The 22,328-nt window shown below is 41.8% G+C and overlaps 1 protein-coding gene across 1 annotated transcript; it reads left to right on the top strand.

Annotated features, from left to right (window-relative positions):
- Window positions 1–683: 683 nt before the first annotated feature.
- ift122 (intraflagellar transport 122 homolog (Chlamydomonas)) lies at window positions 684–21,632 on the top strand. Its single transcript, XM_080470445.1, has 29 exons — window positions 684–817; window positions 1,863–1,929; window positions 2,022–2,106; window positions 2,190–2,268; window positions 2,357–2,433; window positions 2,556–2,622; window positions 2,711–2,857; window positions 3,593–3,668; window positions 4,535–4,726; window positions 5,128–5,266; window positions 5,785–5,987; window positions 6,922–7,059; window positions 7,884–8,048; window positions 8,271–8,468; window positions 8,584–8,724; window positions 9,152–9,205; window positions 9,788–9,949; window positions 10,776–10,942; window positions 12,257–12,428; window positions 13,755–13,857; window positions 15,612–15,752; window positions 15,857–15,954; window positions 16,922–17,022; window positions 18,094–18,259; window positions 19,510–19,627; window positions 19,711–19,839; window positions 20,453–20,529; window positions 20,657–20,821; window positions 20,951–21,632. The coding sequence occupies exons 1-29, from the start codon at window positions 774–776 to the stop codon at window positions 21,035–21,037; spliced, it is 3,558 nt and encodes a 1,185-aa protein (XP_080326571.1). The 5' UTR covers window positions 684–773; the 3' UTR covers window positions 21,038–21,632.
- The last annotated feature ends 696 nt before the right edge of the window (window positions 21,633–22,328 follow it).

Here is a 22,328-nt window from a genome sequence, read left to right as displayed (position 1 = left end):
TACAACCCAGGTATCAATAAAGGATTCAGAGGATACATAGAAATGTCAGAATGTAGGGGCAAGGCTGAAAATCAACACTGAATGGCTGCGACATTTGACCCATCAAGCAACAGTACTAAAAAGGAAAAAACATCATTGTATTAAGGATGCTACATAGGCTTGTGAACACTTTGGAAAATAGTTCAGCAAATGGAAGTTAATTCAATTCAAATCAATTATATTTATATAAAAGTCAATCAGAGGTACTCTTACAGATAAAAGCACAACCATTCTTCAAGAGCAACCACATGCAACAGTGGAAAGGAAAAACTCTTTTTTAAAAGGAAGAAATCTGCAGAACCAGACTCAGAGGAGCAGACTTCCTGCCACTCTAATCATATTAACGATCGAACTCCATGCAAAGTCAAAGCCTCATATCAACAACATCCTATGAAGACTATCTTCGGCTCGAGTGACGTAACTATCTGTATAGAGATGCGGCATACAAGTAAGATTTACATTTTCTATTATTGACTGTGTGTTTGTGCTATTCCTTTATTTGTTTGTAATGCTTAGTATAAATTAATTTAAAAAATAAAAATAAAAAGACGAAGATTTACTTCCTGTATAAAGACCACGTGACTTCCTGTGTTGAGAGAGAAATGGCGGCGCTCCTTGTTTGCAGATCGGTACCACTCATCCATCCTGACAACATCTTCTGCAATGAAAAGAGAAGAAACAACCTGTTGATCCACAGAAAAACACTGCAGCTGGGTTCCTATTTAAAGCTGGAAATGAGAGCTGTACTTGCATGGAAAGAGGCTATTCGAGAACAATGGTAAGATATTTGATTCTTATAGTTAAAGTTATAATCAAGCCCCGATGCTGGGTGGTTAGTAACGGTGGTTGCTATGTAAACTAGTGTTAGCCGGCTAAGTAGCGTTAGCATCGCAGCAGTAGCAGTAGCAGAGTTATCCCCTGGCAGTGACAGTAAAGCGGGGGTATATATTGTTCATTTAAGATATCGGGCAGAATACGGAGCTTTTAAATAACGCGCTATGCCAGGGGAATTTCCTAATCTTAGATGGAGCTAACGGGATCTTAAGCTAGCTAGCTTCCGTTTGATTTTGGTATGTGCAATGAATAAAACATTTCTACTTAAAGAAAACCAGCTAAAATAAGATTTTTTTTCATCTGTTTAGCAAATTGCCCCTAGAATGATGAGAATCTCAATTGGTAATGCTGTTTCTTTATTAATCAAATAGTTTCGGGACTCTTTGCTTTTGAATGTATTGAGTTGGTTCAGTCGTGAAACATTTAATCTGAGATTTCAGGCTGAAAGCGTCGCAAAACTAAGTCAACAAAGCGGATCTTAAGATATGACGTTGTAACTTGTAAATTGGGGACTTAGCTTCAGCTCATCTCATATCAAATAGATATGTGGGCTACTTTTTTCGATTTATTTAATACAAATGAGTTATCATAGTTATAAAATGCGCTCCAATTTTTTAGGAATCAGACTTTTGGATGTTAGTTTTAGTTCTGCAAAAAAAAACATTTGTCGTGGCAGAAACTTATTACTCTGTTTTTGTCTTGTGTGGATCCTTGCAACACAATAGCAGTGAAGTAGGACTTGTAGCTTTATATTGCATTTTTATTTCAGAAATCTTTACTTTTCTGTGCAGTATTTTAAAAAAGTCCAATGTATTAGAGATTTAAAAAATAATGGCACAGGAAGTATTTCCTGTGCTGATTTTATGAATCCACTTACTGCAGTCATTATGGGGGCAGGAGTGTCAGACCACAAACTTTCAGTTCCATCCATGAACTTCCAGTTCAATTTCAAAAGCACAGTTAAATACATATCCAATTTTCTTTTGCAGTGTGTACGATATTGCCTTCAAGCCAGATGGAACACAAATCATAATTGCTGCAGGGCTTCGTGTGCTGGTAAAACTTTACCGTTACCTTAAATCAAATATTCTAATGTCATTATAATTGTTATTATTAGTCTTAGAACTCTTGTAATTCTTTTGTTGCAGGTATACGACGCAGCAGATGGAGCTATTATTCATCCTTTGAAAGGACACAAAGACATCGTCTACTGTGTAGCCTATGCCAAAGATGGTACTTGACATATTATCCGTTTGTATTGTACACCTCCTGCACCAGTTTGTTTTTTTTCTTGTAGTAAGTGCATTTATCTTTAGGTAAAAGGTTTGCCTCGGGGTCAGCAGACAAAAGCATCATTATCTGGACTTCTAAATTGGAGGGAATTTTGAAGTATACGTGAGTGTTGCTGTACTGTTACACAGATAATAGTATAATCTCTCCTGTAGTCATGCATCAATATTTTTTTGAATGTGTGTATCTGTAGTCACAATGACTCTATCCAGTGTGTGGCCTACAACCCTGTCACTCACCAGCTGGCCTCCTGCTCTTCTGGTGACTTTGGTGAGTAACTCAAGAGTCAATCAAGACATTTAAAAACATAATACATAATACACTGTATATATATTTTAGGAGCTATCGGACACGTCGAACAGTGATCGTGACTGAACTCTTCATATTTTTAGGTCTGTGGTCTCCAGAGCAAAAATCTGTGAATAAACACAAAGTGAGCAGTAAAATAACATGCTGTGGGTAAGCAAAGTCTTCAGCTATAACCTTCTGACACAGTGGCAGAAGTACATGTGATGCATTGTTGCTGTACTGTTTTATTTCTTTGCAGGTGGACAAACGACGGGCAATACCTTGCCCTTGGCATGATGAATGGGGTGGTGAGCATACGGAACAAGAACGGAGAGGAGAAGGTCAAAATAGAGCGTCCGGGAGGCTCCTCCTCTCCTATTTGGTCCATAGCCTGGAATCCATCTAAGTTAGTAACTTGTAATTACTGTAGCGTAATAGAGCAACATATAGAATCGATCTTATCTGTACCAACAAATTGCTTTTAATACTTCACACTGCCACATTCAATCTTGTGCTGTCTGTCAATGCTGTGAAGGCAGAGTCATTTGCATGTTATTGTTGAGTAATATGTGGGTGGCCAGCAGGTGGCAGTGAACAACCAGCGAGTGGTGCAAGTCTTACGGCGAGGGACAGCATTATGATGCCTTGGAGCAGTTGTCTCTGCACTCTGAGTCCCCCTGCAGCCAAATTGCGGAGTACAGCTATAGCTGCGGCAGCAAATCACTGACCAAGTTATGCGAGGAGGTGGAGGAAAAAAGCAGAAAGCTGCAGGTGACAGGATGAAGGTGGCACTGACCGGGGACAATAGATATACCACTGGGCTGCTTCATATAATCACCTCTAGGTCAAAGCTTGAGGTCCACAAGAGACCAGAGCTCCTAGCACTGCAAGAGAGTCTAAGTTATGGGTGTCAATGAAGTCTTCGGTAAATTAGAAGCTTAGATTCACAATTAAAATGAGTCGGGATAAAATGACTGTGAAGCTTTGCATCATTAGCAGGGAGAAAATAGCTTATTTCGTTGTCCTTGTTAAAGCCTGGCTACTCTTGTTTTTACCGTCATCAGCACTTCAACCAAAATCCCCGTCAGCACAGACTGTTGTGATGAGTTCTTTCGCCTGAAGTCATCTTGTATTTTCACAGGGATGAGCACAATGACATTCTGGCTGTGGCAGACTGGGGCCAGAAACTCTCCTTCTATCAGCTCAGTGGAAAGCAGGTGAATATCAAGTCTGTGATCACTCCCCCCCGCGCCCCCAACAAAACCCTTAAAGCACGATAAGCTGTTTCTAAGCACAGACACTGTGATGATTTTACAATATCTATATACGGAGTGTTGTTATTGCAACTCCTTTCACTGTCACTTTTCTTCTGTGGGGATAACCAGAAGACTTATTACATTTTGAAACACTGTCAACCACTATGTGCCACAACTTGCTGTGGCAAAACTGCATACTGTTTGTTGGAAATATATAAAATTGGAAACACTTTACTAAGTTTAAGATTTGTGTTTCCTGTTGTAATCAGACTGTCAGGGTCTATTGAAACCATAACAGTACATTGGAAGTGATCCCACTATGCTTTAATGGTGCCCTCAGTATCCCTCCTTCCTCTTAAATTCCCTGTGGGCACTACCGTAATTATAGATAAATATGCACTGTTCATTACGCTGCCGTTATGCCTGAGGCTCGTATATTGTCATCGGCCAATTTATCTGTTAAAATGAACATTCTGTTTTGATTACAACACCAGGAATTGTTCACAATGAAAGAAAATAACTCTGAATTGTCATGGAAGCTTTTATCCGGAGTGACAAGAAACAGATGTACAGAATTGGGTGACCTGATATGATGCTGCTCAAATGGACTTTGAACACTGATACAATAGAGGCTATTTAAGCTGGAGAAACTCTTCTTTGTCTGTCTTTTCATCAAACACTCAAAGGGATGCTTGAATGTGCTGAGCACTTTGAAGTGTGTCAGCCCAGACAGTGGGAAGTGTTGGCTCAGGCCCCTGGGCAGGAAAGACAAGACATACTTGTTTTATTCTCATTTTAATTTCCATGTTTCTCTTTGTCTTCCCCAGATTGGGAAAGACAGGACCCTCACCTATGACCCGTGTTGCATCAGCTATTTCTCCAAGGGCGAGTATATAGTCATGGGAGGCTCTGATAAACAGGCGTCCCTCTACACAAAAGATGGCGTGCGGTTAGGAACCATTGGAGAGCAGGATGCCTGGGTGTGGACGTGCCGAGTGAAGCCTGACTCCAACTTTGTGGTGGGTCCACAGCTTGTAGGGCCATTTGCCTGGAAACCTATTGAATTATAGAACATGTCACAATGTTGGACGGGTACAATATTTTAAAGCAAAGCACTAAAAGCTTAGACCCACACCTATCATTCACAATGTCTGTCTGCTTTCAATACCCTGTCTTGATGTGACAGCACAGTGCTTCTTTAACTACACAAAGTATTTGATTTACAGTCACACCTTTACAGCGCTCCATTTCACTATATTTAACTAAAAGTGATGAGGCGCACACGAGACAATTGGTAGCTGGCAGATTCTCTCAGTTCTGAGGTGTAGATGCTTTAACAACAGGGACATTTTCCCACTCTCACAGTCTTTTCTTAGAGGTGTTAATAGGATGTACTGCTACATTGTTGTCTCCTATCTAGGTGCTGGGCTGCCAGGATGGGACCATCGCCTGCTACCAACTTATCTTCAGCACAGTTCACGGCCTCTACAAGGATCGCTACGCTTATCGAGACAGCATGACTGATGTCATCGTCCAGCACCTCATCACTGAGCAAAAAGGTGCGCTTTTTGCTGGAGTTTATAATTTGAAGATACTGCTCTGCTTCTCCAAGTAACAGGTTGAATGTGTCATAAGCTTCATTCACACTGCAGGCAAAAGTACCCGTATCCCAATTCAGATTTTTTTTTTTGAGCCCATATGTGACTCATACTAGATTTTTTATGACAGAATTCGATTTTTTTTCAAATCAGATCCAGGCCACTTTCATATGTGGTCTTAAAACTAAATGCATGTGTGATTTATTTATTTATTTCCAAATCAATCGCAGTCTGGGCAGTCATGTCATGTTACATCCAACTTTTACATCATTCGTATGAGACGCCATCACAGTTCTCTGCTGGAGATTGCGAGAGAGCCCTGATAACAATTTAGTTTGAAGTAATTTCATGAGCGATAGTTGAAGAAATTCTGAGAAAAGCATGAATGTCGACATACTTGATCAATTCATCTGCTGGGATAATTAAACTTTCCTCAGTCTCCTCTCATGTCTATTTCTCATTCCCCCCTGTTATTGTAGTGAGGATCAAGTGTCGTGAGCTGGTGAAGAAGATTGCCATCTATAGAAACCGTCTAGCCATCCAGCTACCTGAGAAGATCCTCATCTATGAGCTCTATTCCGACGACTCCACGGACATGCACTACCGCATCAAGGAGAAGATCAGCAGGAAGTTTGAATGCAACCTGCTGGTAGTTTGCTCCCACCACATCATTCTCTGCCAGGTCAGAAGAAATTCATTTCTACAATAAGAAGAATAAAAAAGGTTGAATCAGTTTTAGCTCCAAATTTTTTAGTGAAGTACTCAGAAAAGCAGAGTATATGTTGTATATTCTTTGAGTTGCACTTTACCGAGCCCTGTTCTGATTTGGCTTAATTTGTGATGAAGCACACAGTTTTCCTTGAGGTACGCAACTCGGATCTCTAAGTTATTCTGACCTTTAGTGAAAATACTTCTTTTTAAAAATTACATTATTGTACACTTGACATTCGAGCATCACCAATTATATGAAAGGAGGGCAGATCAATGATCAGTAATTTACTACGAGCACCAGCTGCCAAGAAAGACTTGTTGCTTCCCCAGATGTTTCTGCCTTACATGCAGAAAGCTCCAGCTGTGCATATGCTCTGCAGGCCCTGTCTTTTTCTCCCTCTCAACCCTCTTCACACCAGATACATTAAGATAGTTAAATAAAGGGAAAGGCCACAGTCTGCTGAACCAGTGGGTGTCTCTTGGGGTTCGTCTCTGCTTCTCGTCTGTGTTTGACAGAGGCTGGTAGAGAGGAGGAGCAGCCATAACACTGAGGTTATATCCTTTTAAATCTGCCCGTCTGTGACAGAGGTGCTTCAGATCTCTCTATTGGGCATACTCATGTTTCATGCCTCAGACAACTTCTTGGGCAATGTAAATGGGCTGTGCTCATGTGGAGTTTGGATGTCTTTGTCAAATCACAAAACTGTCGAGCTGATGTTAAAATAAAACTGTGATGAGATCTATTAGACATTTATGAGTGTGTTTAAATAAAGTAAAGGATGTGATTAACAAACTGTGAGACGGGTAAAGAAGAAAGAAAAGCGTTCCTCCATACTGAACCACTCAGTCTTTCATGTGTTATGTAGAATTGTGGTTTCACCTTTCTCGTCGCTGCTCTCGTGCAGGAGAAGAGGCTCCAGTGTCTGTCCTTCACCAGTGTCAGGGAGAAAGAATGGGTGATGGAATCTCTAATTCGCTACATCAAAGTGATTGGTGGCCCGCCAGGCAGAGAGGGTCTGCTTGTAGGGTTGAAGAACGGCGCTGTGAGTATTTCAGGAAAATGCAAAACACATTAAGTAACATTAGAAATCATCATACTCATGGCCCGAGGAATGGAAGGAATGTTTATCTGTGTTCAAATGGAACTACGTGTTGAAAGACATAGATGTGTCATTGTAAAATTGATTGTTTTGTCAGTTATCACTGCAATCATGCCATTCACAGTAAAAGGGAGCATTGTGGTTAGCACTCTTAGCACACTTAATAGCATGAAGGTCGTGGGTAAAGATCCCTGTGTGTGGGTGTGTTTTCGTTCCCACAGTCCAAAAACATACATGCGAGGTTAATTGATGACCCTAAATTGCACATAGGTGTGAACGTGAGTGTGTGTGGTTGTTTGTTTCGCTGTCTTTGCTCTGATGGCATGGAGATCTGTTCAGGGTGTATCCTGCCTTCTCCATAGTCGGCTGAGATCAGCTTCAGCATCCTGCAACTCTGGACTGGATATAGCTGTATAGAAGATGGATGTAATAGTTATGACTTCTGTCTGGTTCAAAACACAGGAAAAGCATCTGATCTCATAAAAAAGTAAAAAATTTAGATTTTTTTTTTTTTTTACATTTTCATGACTTATTAGATTAAATGTTAAAGAAGACAACAAAAGGGCTTGAAATATTAAGATTTAAGTTAAGTGCAATAAATGTAAAACACATGGTAGTTTCACAGTTTTATGTAACTTAAGGGAAAAATAACATTTCCATTGTTTTGGAATCTCTGGAGCCATACCTGAAGTTTACAGGAATGAGGTCGCATCACTACTTCCTCTTTATTCTCACTTTGTTCTGTTGGTTTTATTGTTTTGATGTAGATCCTGAAGATATTTGTTGACAACCCATTTCCCATCACCCTGCTGAAGCTGTCAACATCAGTGCGCTGCCTGGACATGAGTGCCTCCCGCAATAAACTGGCTGTGGTGGACGAGCACAACACTCTTTTGGTCTATGACATTAACAGTAAAGAGCTGCTCTTTCAGGTCAGTGGGTAATGGAAAGGTTAGGATGAAGGAACATAGCTTGTTGAATTTTGAAATGCTTTTCAGAGGTGCAGTGGAGTGGAGAAAAATGGAAACATGCATGTGGGTTTAATTATTTGCACTGTGTACAGGAATGTATTCACTTCCACTACTGGCTGGCCTGTGTTCAACAGTCACCTCTAGACCTTATTATCCCTGTACCTTCTTCTGGCTTCTCTGTAGGAGCCTAATGCCAACAGCGTGGCCTGGAACACCCAGTGTGAGGACATGCTGTGCTTCTCCGGGAATGGCTACCTTAACATTAAAGCGAGCAACTTTCCCGTTCACCAGCAGAAGATGCAAGGCTTTATGGTCGGTTACAATGGCTCCAAGATATTCTGTCTTCATGCCTACTCCATGTCTGCAGTTGAGGTGCCTCAGGTGGGTAAAGGAAAAAAAGGCTTAGTTATGTAAATGATAGTTGATCCAAAGAGTATTTAGAATTTCACATTGTAAGAGTATGATGGTTTTACTCTATTGTTGCTGCCTTGAACAGTCAGCGCCCATGTACCAGTATCTGGAGAGGAAGATGTATAAGGAGGCCTACCAGATCGCCTGTCTTGGTGTGACAGACAGTGACTGGAGGGATTTGGCCACAGAAGCCCTGGAAGGACTTGACTTTGACACAGCAAAGAAGGCCTGTCACATCTTGTTCTTAATAACACATCATCTTACAAAATTGAGTAGTTTTACTGAAATGAGCAAAAATGTTGTTGTTTGTTTGCCTCACTTTTTGAATTATTATTTGTAAACCACTCACCGCAAATTAGTTGTCATCACCCAAGTGGACAATAGCGCCATGTCCTTGATAATGGAGGCTAATTGATGATTCTAAATTGTCTGTTGTGTGAGTGTGTGTGAGATTGTCTGTGCCCTGTGATGGACTGGCGACCTGTCACGGCTGCACCTGGTCTTCGCCTATATTCAGCTGGGATGGACTCCAGCCCCCCAACCCTGAGTTAGATAAACTAGTATAAAAGATGGATGAATTTCTAATAAATCGATAACGCAAATGAAGACAGTGACGCCTGGTCTAAAGCTTATGTTTGTTTAACCACTTTCAGGCCTTCATTAGAATACGAGACTTGCGTTACCTGGAACTCATCAACAGCATTGAGGTAATATTTACTCCTCGAACATGGAACAAAGAAACCCCTTCTGTATTGTGTGTGAATCCAAATTTCACATGTTTTGTTAGATGATTTAATTTCTGGCAACTGCAAACGCTGACATAATCAACGAGCCAAAGCACAGTTATTATTGTCGTTATATATTTAACTGCTAACCTTTTATTTCTTGGCTAAACTTCTAATCATTAAAAAAGGGAGGAGCACATGTCCCGGCTGACCATGTCAGGCTCGGTCCACACATATGTAAGGAAACATCTAAACACAAGCACAAGCCTTTATCCTTTCCAATGTGCTTGCTGGACGGTGACCAGATTGTTTGAAATTGTCTGTGTCTGCCGTTTTATGTTTAAAAGAAATGATCATTAGGTTAATAAAAAACAGTTTGTTACCTTATCAAGTTGTAGATAAGTGTTTTGTTTGGGTTTAAACAGCGAGTCTCACTGCATCTAACCAGCCTCTGCTGTTCCTGGAAAATGTGTGTGCTTGCAAAACTATTGTGTATAAGTGTATAAATGTGTGTGACTGTTTATCCCTGCACACATGTCCTTGTTTGTGTTGTCTGATTTGCAGGAGAGGAAGAAGCGGGGTGAGAACGACAATGAGCTGTTCCTGGCAGACGTCTATGCCTACCAGGGGAAATTCCACGAGGCAGCCAAGCTCTACAAACGTACTGGCCACGAATCCAGAGCCCTAAGCATGTACACCGACCTGCGCATGTTCGATTATGCCAAGGTGATAAAAAATGATTGACAAACACACAGGTACACAGGAAATGCACTATAATCAATACAGGCAAAATGGTTTGCAAAGTTTTGCATGTTTTAGGGGTTCAGAACATGTGTTTTTCTTCATCCTGTGCAGTTATGCCAAGTTGGGGCCCTGCACTGCGCTCAGACGGCCCCCCCCCCCATCCCGTCTGTCTTTCATCCCCTCATATATCACTGGAATCTCCACATACATCATCTGATCAGTACACACATGGCGCACGTCTGCTCACATACCTTGCACAACACAAGTATAGTTTACACTCAAAGTTATAGTTGGAAATGGAGCACAAATGGGGAGAGATAAAGTGGGTGTCTGCCCTTACGCCAACACTTTGATGACGGGGTCATTTGGAGCCTAGACAAAGTCGTGCTTTATTATGTTTACACATAGGGGGAAACTTTTGATCATCAGCATTATATTCACTTTGTGGGAGCGGATGACACAGCCATGACTCATTGATGTGTATTTGTGTATGCTTGAGTATCAGATTGTATGTGTGTTTGATGTGGCTGCTGTATATTTATGTGGCTGTGTGGCCATCTGGTCCCACAGGCTGTTTGTTTTAGGTAGGATGGACACTGGAGGGAAAGACCTTTTCGGAGCCTGCTGTTTGTGTGACTCTCTTCCTGCTGTCTCAGACCTGACCCATGTGGCTCAGTTTGCCTGAACTGGACTTCTCATCTTACTGTTGAGAATGTCTTTGTGGCTGTTACATCGACATAATTCTCTCAGCCTTAATGAGCTCTGATGCTAGATCACCACATTTCTAACCATTTCTCCTGCTTTACAGGAGTTTGTTGGGGCAACAGACCCGAAGAGCTCCCGGATCCTGATGACCAAGCAGGCAGATTGGGCTAAAAGCAGCAAAGAGCCGCGGGCAGCAGCAGAGATGTACCTGTCAGCAGGAGAACATCTCAAAGCCATAGACATTATAGGCGAGCACGGCTGGGCTGACATGTAGGTGTCACTCATTTTCTAGAACAAACAACTTCCCTTTGATATACAATTCCACCTGTTTAGCCTTTTCTAGACTACATTTTCAATTACTCTATAAATAGATATCATACTTGGAGCTGATCAACCACCAATAGTATCCCTTTTCAAGTTTGCTACAAATATTCACTACACCAAAATACTACTTAGTAATGGTTTGTTAAAGGTGAAACTTTAAGTCTTTTTGCTCTTATTTTTGACCGATATATACATATATCACATAGCAGAGCAAGCAAAGTTGCCGACAGGTAAACTTTAGCCTGTGGTCAATTTTTAATTTGCCTTTCGCAAATTCCTAAAAATGGCCCACATGTGAAACTATTGTAATTCGGAGTTTTGATACGGTCTCCAACCAGGAATCTTTGTAAAAACGGCAGAATAGAAGTAGCTCAAGAAAGCAAGTCGCTGCAGAAAATTCACCTCTACAAAGTGGCCCCACCCTTGTTGGATAGAAATATGGACCCTCTTGTCATAGACTATATCAGTGTAATAGATTGCAGGTGATCTGTATACTTCTGCTGGTACTTTTTAAAGCGATAATTCCTTTAATCCACTTTTAGTAGTGATGATCTCCCTAAAGCATCTGTGCAAAGCTTACTTGTCTGCCCCTTCCGTTTTTGGATAAAACACAAAGGCTGGTTTCCATTGCTTTCCTATTTAAATATTATCCTGTAAACTTCAATTTCTTTAATTAACTTTAAAAAAAAAAAAAAATGAAAAAATGCCCTCTCTGACACATTTGATGCATTACACTCCAGTGAAACAGGTGGCAGAATGTAGAACAACTCTGCTGTGGCTGTAATATATGCAAGCCTTGCAAAATTCTTGCTCAAGTGTTGCATACGCTAAGCATTTAAAATGCCGAACCTGCTAAGGGAAAGCTGTAACATCGAGAAACATACAGCATCTCTAATGCTGATCTCTCCATTATGTGTCAGTCAAGTCCAGTGAAAATATCGGCTTTGTTGAAAACCAAGCAAACTCATTTTCTGTGGTCATGTCAGAACTCCCCGCTGACACCATCTGACCCACTGTCTGCATGGTGTCAGCCTCCTGTGGCGCTACCTGTGTGTCAGTGTAACTCACACTGTACTTGTACACAGTCAGAGCTATTTAACCTGAATCAGATTCAGCTTGTGACCCTGACTGATTCACATTTTTTCTGGGGTCATGAGCAGAGTGTGATACAGCACACACCCAGCTTGTTTGAGCTTTTTTTCTTCTTCTTCCCTTGCCTTCTCTGTGTGCTCATTCCTGTCTCCTTTCTCCCTCTAACAGGCTGATCGACATTGCCCGTAAATTGGACAAAGCTGAACGCGAACCGCTGGCGAAGTGTGCCCTCCACTTCAAGAGGCTGAAGCACCATGGCTATGCCTCAGAGACCTATTCCAAGATGGGGGACTTGAAGGCGCTGGTGCACCTGCATGTAGAAACCCGACACTGGGAGGAGGTCCGACACATTTATGCACACCTGCTCTGCTCATCATAAGTTATATAAAGCAAGCCCTGAGACAATCACATAAATATAATGTGAATCATACAGGGCCATATTTAAAAGCCACTGCGGTAGACAAAAACCACAAGATAAACTACTCCATTATTGGGCTTTGTTCACTCTCTCCAAAATAGTCTACCACATTTGTTCATAGTCGAATGTACAGAATAAGACAATATGTGTGCTTAATTTCCCTATACACTGACAAACTGAAACCACACGCACTTCAGAGCTAATCATCCAACTTTAGATTTCTCTATATCCATGCCCACATGATGATTAAGGAGTGAGAAGCTCAAAACACTCTACTGCACCCAAAGAGTATCGGCTTAAAGCTCCATTCTGCTTCCAATCAATCCTCCATCAGGATGGATCACGCTTCTCAGACATGAAGAAAATATTGCATTTCTTTAATCCATCTGCAGTCTATAATCGAGTTAGAGGCGTTACCGAGATGCACACTGCGATTTGCATGCTGCCGAAAGTAGATCCAAAAACAGAACATCAAATCACAATCACATGGTTGTGCTGTAGCGTCTGACGAAGTGTTCGTGGAATATTTATTTAATCCTCTGAGAGAGAAAAAGAAGAAAGGGGAGGGGGGCAGAGGTTTTATGTGTCTCACTGGGGGAGGTGGACCCCAAGACAACAGCACAGACTGAGTTACTGCATGGACCATATGGATGCTATTCACTGCTCCTGCGCCTCTCTAAAGCACTACTTTGTTTTAAAGTACTTTGGACTCACAGGCCTGGGATACACACACACACACACACACACACACACACACACACACACACACACACACACACACACACACACACACACACACACCTCTCCCCTTTACTGTATGGTATGACCGGACTGTGTATCTTGGCCCAGATTTTGCCACAGGACATTTAGCTTAATTAGTCACTATGACAGGCAAATATGTGTCCATTGGGCACCGCAGCAGCTCTTTATACCCTGTCATTCAAGCTGCATAAAAGCTGAACTTGTACTTCTAATTGAGCGTGAAATCAACTTAGCTCATACATTTTCTTTGTTCTCAACTAATTAATAATGTTGCAGGAATATTTTTGTTGGAGTAACATGTTTCTCTAAAATATGTAGTACCTTGTAGTGGCCTAATCATGTGCAGTTGAACTTTAATTACCTGGGGCAGTTCATCATTGTTCCTGATGTATTACAACCTGTGGGACCAAATTCTTAAGTGAGCTGGTTACATACTTTGTGATATTTTTAAAATGTCTTTTGTCTTCTGGATGGTAATTTTCTCAGGCCTTCTCACTGGCGGAGAAGCACCCCCAGTTCAAAAACGACATCTTCGTGCCTTATGCTCAGTGGTTGGCGGAAAACGATCGCTTTGAGGAGGCACAGAAAGGTGAGTTTCTGTAGCTGTACATATACCAGTCACCCATAACATTAAGACCACCAGCATCATGGTGTGTGTGATCTAAGAGTCCTGACCCCGCCCAACTTCTGAAAGCTGTGGTATCTAGCCTGTGAGTTCCAAAGTGGAGCCTCCATCTCACCACGTGCACCAGTGAGCATTGCTCATCTCTGACCCTGGTGCCAGTTCACCCATTTTATTCCTGGGACGCCTTTTGATAGCTACTGATCACTGCAGATTGGGAACACCATGCTAGAGCTGTACTTTCGGAGAGTCACCGAGCCACTTGTATGGCCTTCACAAATTGGCCCATGTCATATTTCCTCAAACAGCCAATTTCTTCTCCTTTTAACATCAAATTCGAGGACACAATGTTCACTGTCTGCATAATATATCCCACCTACATCCATGGTTTTTTTTTAACTTCACCTGTCAGTGGTCATAATGCCGTGGTTGACTATAATGTATTCAGCCATATTCTCTTCTAAAATGTATGGTTTCAGCATTATTTTAGTGTACAATTTTTAGTGTACAATAGCAGCCAGTGATTACACAGTCGTGACGAAGCTCAAACAAGCTCTGGGCATGTTTCTACCTTAAGATTCTCTGTATCCACAGTAAAGCATGATCCTCTTTGCTGGAGCAGAGCAGGACAGCGCGGGGTTGCCTGTTAACTGAACGACATGCATGCTTGCCTCTAATCACCAGTACTACAAGCGGCTCTGATGATGATTACCAACTGTAACCATAGTTATAATCAGCTCATAGATTTATAATTATGATCTCAGCAGGCATATTTCCTCTTCTACATAATCTTCCTCCGCCTGTCTCGACACAGACTACATGACTGAACAGGCCTGATTGTACATCATCCTGCTTATGGTCGTTCGTTTTGCTGATTGTGTGTATTTTAGTCAAGCGGGGAATTAGTATTGTGTTAGTAATGATTGTTCTGGTTTTTCTCCCGTTCACTTCACCGTTACTTTTTAACTTATCAATAACAATTTCAGAGACGTTAATATGGCCTCACTCAGATAAATGGGTGTGCTACAGATTTTGGGTGACTCAGATGAAGCTCATTTGTTCCCACAATGGATTAACGGAAATGAATTGAATCCATAAATCAGATGGTTATTCAAAATGTCTTTTTAAATGGATGAACCCAAGAAGCGTGTTATCCGGTCAGAACTATCTTTAAATTAAAGAAGCTTAAAAAGAAAAAAGAAAAATTCAACAGCCGTTGATGCTCTTCACGGACCTTTGGTGGTCCTCTAAGAGAATTTATGATTTAAACTTTATTGACCTGATTACTGTAGATGGAAGTAAAACATGTCGCTTGCTGAGATTACAGTCATCTCCTTTGTGAAAAAATACGTATTTGAAGTTAACTGGTGACTTTATGATATTACATCAAAGATGTGCTTTGGCACAAAATGATTGAATGTGTTATCAGATTAGTAATGACACCAGACACAATACAGTTTTGTTTTTTTTAACTTGCATTAGACATGTTTTCCATTTTTGCATAGTCGCCTTCATTTTAATTTCTTTATTTGTGCACCCAAAACGAATCAAAACAAACTTCCATGAAGAACGAGTTGACCTGTTTTATTGAACAGTTGATCACCTCGCCCTAACCCCTTGACAGATATATTACCTAGAAATGAATTCAGTAACTCTTGAATTAGTTTTACTTACAAGAATAGCAATTCTTTGATCACTGTTCTTGTCCTGTCACCCTTTAGCTTTTCACAAAGCTGGTCTTCAGAATGAAGCCGTGAAAGTCCTGGAGCAGCTTACCCACAATGCCGTGGTGGAAAACAGGTTCAATGACGCGGGGTACTATTACTGGATGCTGTCTATGCAGTGTCTGGACATTGCGAGAGGTGGGATGAATCTTCATTCTACCTAAACACAATTCAAACTGCACTACACTTTGGCGTGTTCGTGTTTGTAACCCTTTTGCTGCACCTCTGTTTTCCTGAGCTAGAAAGTGAAGAGCAGAAGGATGAAATGCTTAAAAAGTTTGAGCGTTTCCAGCATCTGGCTGAGCTCTACCATGTCTATCGCTCCATTCAGCGTTACACGGTGAGAACATGATCCTTTGTCAGCCCTAATCTCGTATAGCCACACCAGACAGAACTCTGGGGAGGCCTGGGAATTGATCAGGCAGCCATTTGATTGGCTGTCAGGCTGAAATCGCTTCTTCCTGGACACAGTACCTCCTCTGTGGGCGCATTTATTGTTTGAATGCAAACAATATTTCTGTTGTTTGTTTACAACATTTATCGCAAAACAACCTTCGCACTTAAATTTCTTGTGAATTTAATGAGAATGATGCTCTGACTTCGCAGACTGGTATGTGCATTATTTAATTTAATAGTGAATTGAATATATGCACAGAAGGTGCTCGGTAACGTGAACAATAGAGGGAACGGTCAGGATTCAATTTGGCTTACAATTCATTGAAGGGAAAGATCAGCTTGAAGAAACCACCATTACCATTTATCAGTCCTGAAACCTTTGTGACCCCTATTACCATGGTAACCAGCTGCCTAATTGAACAAGATAACCACTTCATCACTGGTCTACGCCAAACCCTCAGCCCTAACCTACTTACAAATAGGCAATTTCTTCTTGTGAGAACCCTAAGAGTGACCTGGGCTGTGTCAGCGTTCCTCTTGTTTGTTTTTTCAGCTTTTGGCTTTGCTATGGTCACACCCCTGCTGCAGAGCAGCATCAATGTGAGCCAGTCCAGAGCAGGAAACCTTTATATCTCACTTTAACCCTCCGAGACAGGCGCTATAGATTTGAACTATCAACTTCAGGGATAAAGTGCTGTTAGTGATTGCTTTAGAAAATTCCTTTTCCCTTTGTGAGGAGGAATGAGGTTGAGTTAAGCTACTATTAAACCAGGTTAAAAGATGAAAAAAAAAAAATTTAAGAAGGGAAGTAGGAGAAATGGACCGTTTAGAATTGTTATCTGATATTTCTCTTTATAATCCCCTCAATTTTCCATGTCTCTTCTCTTTTTTTTTTCTAATTTCATCTTCAGGATGAGCCTTTCAGTTCCCACATGCCGGAGACACTCTTCAACATCTGCAGGTTTCTCCTGAACAACCTCACCAAGGATATACCACCAGGCATTTCTAAAGTGTATCCTAAGATTTGTGGAAAGAAAAAAAGACCCGTCATGTTGTGTAAGATGTCAGACAATTATACTTGAAATCTAAGATTATAGGTCCGTGGCGTCTTGAAAACTCTCCACAACAGACATACTGCTCTAGAATCAAGACTGGCAGCAGCAGTGGAGATAAAGTGGTGGATAAGGGACAGAAATGGGGGAGAATAACTGGAAGTTTTGGTAGCGCTACAGAAACTATGAGAGAAAGAAAATGGGAAACGAGAGGAGGAGCTGATGCCAGTAAGAAGGAACATTTTCTGAACAATAGCTTTGATTGCTGAGCTCTGTGACTACATGTAACCCCATGACCAATACACACAACACGCAGTGACCATACACCCCCATGACCATACAGACCACGCTCACAGTGGAAGCTGGTTTGAGGAAGGAAAGCTCAGCTTTTGAAGGAGGAAGCGAGAGTAACCAGCTGGGATCATCTGTGGCCAAACGGAAATATTCCAACAACTTTGATTTACAGACTCAACTTTGTGTTGAAGAGTTGAAAACATATTCCCCAAAGTATCTGAAAAAAAATCTACTTGAAAAATGACAAAACAGGAGGACATATATTTATGAAAAGTTCCAGCCACCAAAGAGAATTGGGTGTGTAGGAGGAGCTGGAGAGTCGTCGAGTGGAGAGGAGAGCAGAGAAATAGCGTGGAGTTTTAGGTGATGGAGAAGAGCCAGAGTGGAGCTTGTGCAGCTGCAACTCATTGACCCGTGATTGCCACTCTCATAGCTGCTCTCCTAACAATCTAACTCTACATAAATACAAATAAGCAACTATTTCCTCAACTCACAAACACAAAAGCCCACACACAAACTAACCAAGGTATTACTTTCAAGGCATTCAGCCAGCGCTGGCTGAGCACAGTTCTCTTCATTAACAGCAATGTGTGAATGTATATTAATGTACCAGTATTTATAAATGCATAGGAGTGGGATTTCCCCCCCCCCCACATTGTATTGAACAACATATCCGGAAATCAATATTCCTGTGCAGATTCTGCCTCCTAATTAATTTTCCTTGACCCGACCATCAGAAACACGTTGTACGCTTTAGCCAAGCAGAGTCGAAAGCTTGGCGCGTTCAAGCTCGCTCGGTATTGCTACGAGAAGCTCCTGGAGCTGCACATTCCCTCTCGCTTCCAGGACTGCATAGAGCTGGGCAGCCTCACAATTCGGTCCAAACCCTTCCACGACAGTGAGGTGAGTATTGAACTTGCTGGGGATTGTTTGGCGCCAGGGCTTCATGACATACTTCCTGTGATGCATGGTCCTTTTGTTTCCTCCCACAGTCCAGAAATGTGTGTTTGAGGCTATTTGTTCATTCTGAATTGCCCTCAGACGTGAATGTGTGATAGGGGGTGGATGGAAAATCTTCTTTAGATACTAATTTAATGATATTATACTCACAGGAGCCTGATGCCAGCTGACTGTAGACAAAGGCAGGGTTCACCCTTGGCAAGTTGCCAGTCCATCACAGGGCAAACACACACAGATAATCACACATGCTCACATTCGCTCCTTTAGGCAATTTTACAGTCACAAATGTGGGTTTTTGGACTGTGAGAGGAAACCAGAGCACCCAGAGAAAACCCACACAGGCATAATGGAAAAACGACAAACCACACAGGTTCCCAAGCTCAAATGGACTTGAACTGGAGATCTTCCAGCTGTGAGGCAATTCAGCTGTGAGGCAAGCGTTTTAACCACAACCACACCGAGAAACCTAAAGCCAAACAATTCCAGAAATTGATGACTGAGTGTTGGCAAGAACCTGGTGATATGATAGATACTAGTATAGAGTTATGTTTCATTACATCTCTTTATGTAGTTTGAAAATAGGAGAAAAAAAAATCTAATATTAAAATTTGAATGACTGAAAAAGCTTCTAATACATTGTTGTAACATCAACTCACTAGAATCTTATTCTTGTATCGCAAACTAAAACCCAACATCAATATTGAACTTCAAACAGTCCCACAAAAACAAAGTGTTTTATCTCTTTGGGTGCAGAGTTGCATTGTTTAACCCATATCCAAGTATTTTCCATCCACATTATAATATCATAATTCAAGTCAAGCCAGGTCATGTTCCCAGTATCAGCACAGCTGCTGACCGAATCAGGAAACTATCAACTTTGGACAGAAAAAAAAAAAATTATCATAAAGTCTGTTATTTTTCTCCTCACATTCCCACAGAAAATGTCAAACAAGTATCATAAATAGTAGGAAAGTATTTATGGGATTTTTATTTTTTCAGATTCTGTCACCGTCCAATAACTTCTTTATCTCAAAAGCTAAAGAAAATACAACTTTCAAGTTTTGCACATTTGTTTGGCTCATGAGTATGTAAACTTAAAAAAGAGACAAATCGAAGACAAATGGAATTTGTTTTGATCAGATCTACAGACACAGAATGAGAAATCGGTTCAAGCCTGATATGTTTTCCCGCAGGACCTGATTGAGAGCATGATGTGTTACCGCTGCTCCACCAACAACCCGCTGCTGAACAACCTGGGCAGCATGTGCATCAACTGCCGGCAGCCTTTCATCTATTCAGCTTCATCATATGGTCAGTGACACTGGAACGCACTCCGTGCGGTAGTTATCATGCGGGACGCCATCGTTCGTTGACATGCGCTCCATTGTGTGCAGAGGTGCTGCCGCTGGTACAGTTCTACCTGGAGGAAGGCATCAATGACGAGGAGGCTCTTTCTCTTATTGACCTGGAGGTTCCTGACAGGGACCAGAAGGAGGCACAGTCGCTACAATTCGACAAGGGAGGTATCCTTTGATCTCATGCCGGGTGTAGCGGCCCCCTCACCTAACACACACCCAAAGTAACAGATTATTCACATGAATTATTAAGTCCCGACTCTGCTTGTCCTGAGAGTTTCTATTCTGGCTTCAACACTGCACACGTCTTCAAAGAAGCACATGGCTCTCCTGCGCCTTCTGACAGTTCTAAGAAGCTGTTTAGTCTGCATTGGCCTTGATTCTGTGCTTGTGGGTAAGCTGTCAGAACTAAGTCATCTTAGCTCTTGAGCTAATAGGGTTAGTGAGGCTCTCCTGTCTCATCTTAATGACACTAACCCTGCGAGAGCCGTAGCCACAGCCCTGGTGCCGGGATTAACCTGCATTAGCCAGCAGACACTCAAGGGCACCGAGGTCTGCTCTGTTCTTCCACAGCCGTCATGTGAATGACAGCCACAACTGATTTTGAACGCTTTGCCTCTGAGTAGTCTTACAAGGCTTCTTACAGAAGGGGTTTTCCTGTTTCTGAAATAAGACTCATGTTTGCACCAGGAAACATGTCAGAACAAACAAGACGCAGTGGCATTTGTCAAATATCTATACGTGTTTGGTTGGGTTATTTATTTCTATTAAAAATGTTTAGAGACACAGACCCTGAAGTTAAACGATGGGTTGGATGATGCAGAGGAGGATCCATTCACAGCCAAAATGAGCTTTGAGGTAAGAAGAAAAGGACAATTTAGATGAGGTGATTAATATTCTGCCGTATGTGCACGCCAGCTGGAGCGGGTGAGAAGGACAGAGTCCATAATAGAATGTGGATGTGTTGGTGTGTGTGTCCGAGCAGCAGGGGGGTTCGAACTTTGTCCCAGTCAAGGTGAGCCGCTCGGTGCTGCGCTCCATGAGCAGGAGGGACGTCCTGATCAAACGCTGGCCCCGGCCACTCAAATGGGAATACTTCCGCTCCCTGCTGCCTGATGTGAGCATCACCATGTGCCCCACCTGCTTCAAGGTACAGCAGCTATAACACACAGACTTTGGACAATAGGCTGCGTCCTCTGGTTCCTAGTGCTTATCGTCTGCAGAGATCACATATGATTTGAAATGTCCTCACTGTCAGTCTTTTTTTATTTGCTTGCAGATGTTCCACAGTGAAGATTATGAACTCCTGGTACTTCAGCACAACTGTTGTCCTTATTGTCGCAGGCCGATCGACGAACCAAACTGATCCACTCAAAACTGGAGCATCTATTTTAAACATGTCACATTTAGTTCCCTCCAGCTCGTCTTTTGTCTTTTGCATTTTCATCCGACCGTTGATTTTCTGTGTTGTGTCACTGCATTTATATTTGCATTTTAAACAAGTTGTCCCTGTAATATGCTTTGTGTACTCTGTACTGTGAATGTGTAATTGGAGCTCCCTTTCAAGAGCAGCTCTTTGTTTTTTCATGGATGAGTGGCTGAAGTAATACGACAAGTGTTTGTGTGTTGGTCATTATAGCGGGAAAGAAAAGTGCACCATCAGCTTATCAACCCAGCTGGATTATTAGCATCAGATTACCTCGGGCTGTCAGTGGCTTTAGATCTAATGTGGGTACACAAAGTCTAAAATAGAAAAGAAAACACATTTATTTAAAAACATTATTTTCATAAAGTAAATTATGTTTGTCTGTAATGTTATGATGGACACACCAACATGTGCATGTCCTTCAGCTTCTATAGTGCAGCTGTGCTGCATGTTTGATATGACCTCTTTTGAGTCATCAACGTCTTTTTTATAGTTAGAATGATTTTGAATAAACTATTTTGGTATTTCAAATGGCTGTTTTGTTGTTGTTGTTTTTTAACATTACAAACACGACTTATTACTATGAGTGTTTATGAAGCGATCTGAGGCTCAACTAAAGAAGACATGTCACGATCAGTATGCGTCACTATTTCTGATTAAGCATCAACCTAAGAGTTGTGCTCGACGTTATGAGAACAGTAAGAAATTACGCTTTTATATATGCAAATAAGCTGGAATTGCACAAGAAATGTAATTTGCAGTTTGTCCACCGTTAAGTATTCAAATCACGGACCCGTTTCTCCGCTCCCCCTCCTACGCTCTCATCTTATTCTAGAATAGCACCGATGCACCTGACAGTAATGACAGGGTTCGGTTAACCACGGGGGTAACCTCTCACCTTGAAAATGCTTAACATCCTCCACATCTATTTCTGGGGTTTTTGCTTGTGGTGCTTTGTGTCTGACAGACACTCTCAGATTGCGCATCTTAATTCCATCTCCGCTAGCACTTTGCTCCTGGGCCGTCCTTAATCCGACCAGCCTCTTAAAAGGTGCGGCACCTCCTTCGGGGGGGACGAGAAGAACATCTTATTTCCACAGGCGTCGTGCCACCACCCGTCTTCTCACCCTCTCTTTCAATTCATCTGCACCACGAGGCTTCCCGACAGTGTTTCTATTCTAAAAAGAGAAGCACAGATCTTTCCCCACTGTCGAGGTCGCGGAGGAAGAAA

Source organism: Lipophrys pholis (genome assembly GCF_963383615.2).
Source record: "Lipophrys pholis genome assembly, chromosome: 8".
Classification (NCBI taxonomy): domain Eukaryota; kingdom Metazoa; phylum Chordata; class Actinopteri; order Blenniiformes; family Blenniidae; genus Lipophrys; species Lipophrys pholis.
Note: the sequence above shows the minus strand (reverse complement) of the source record. Positions and strands in the feature narration are given on the sequence as shown.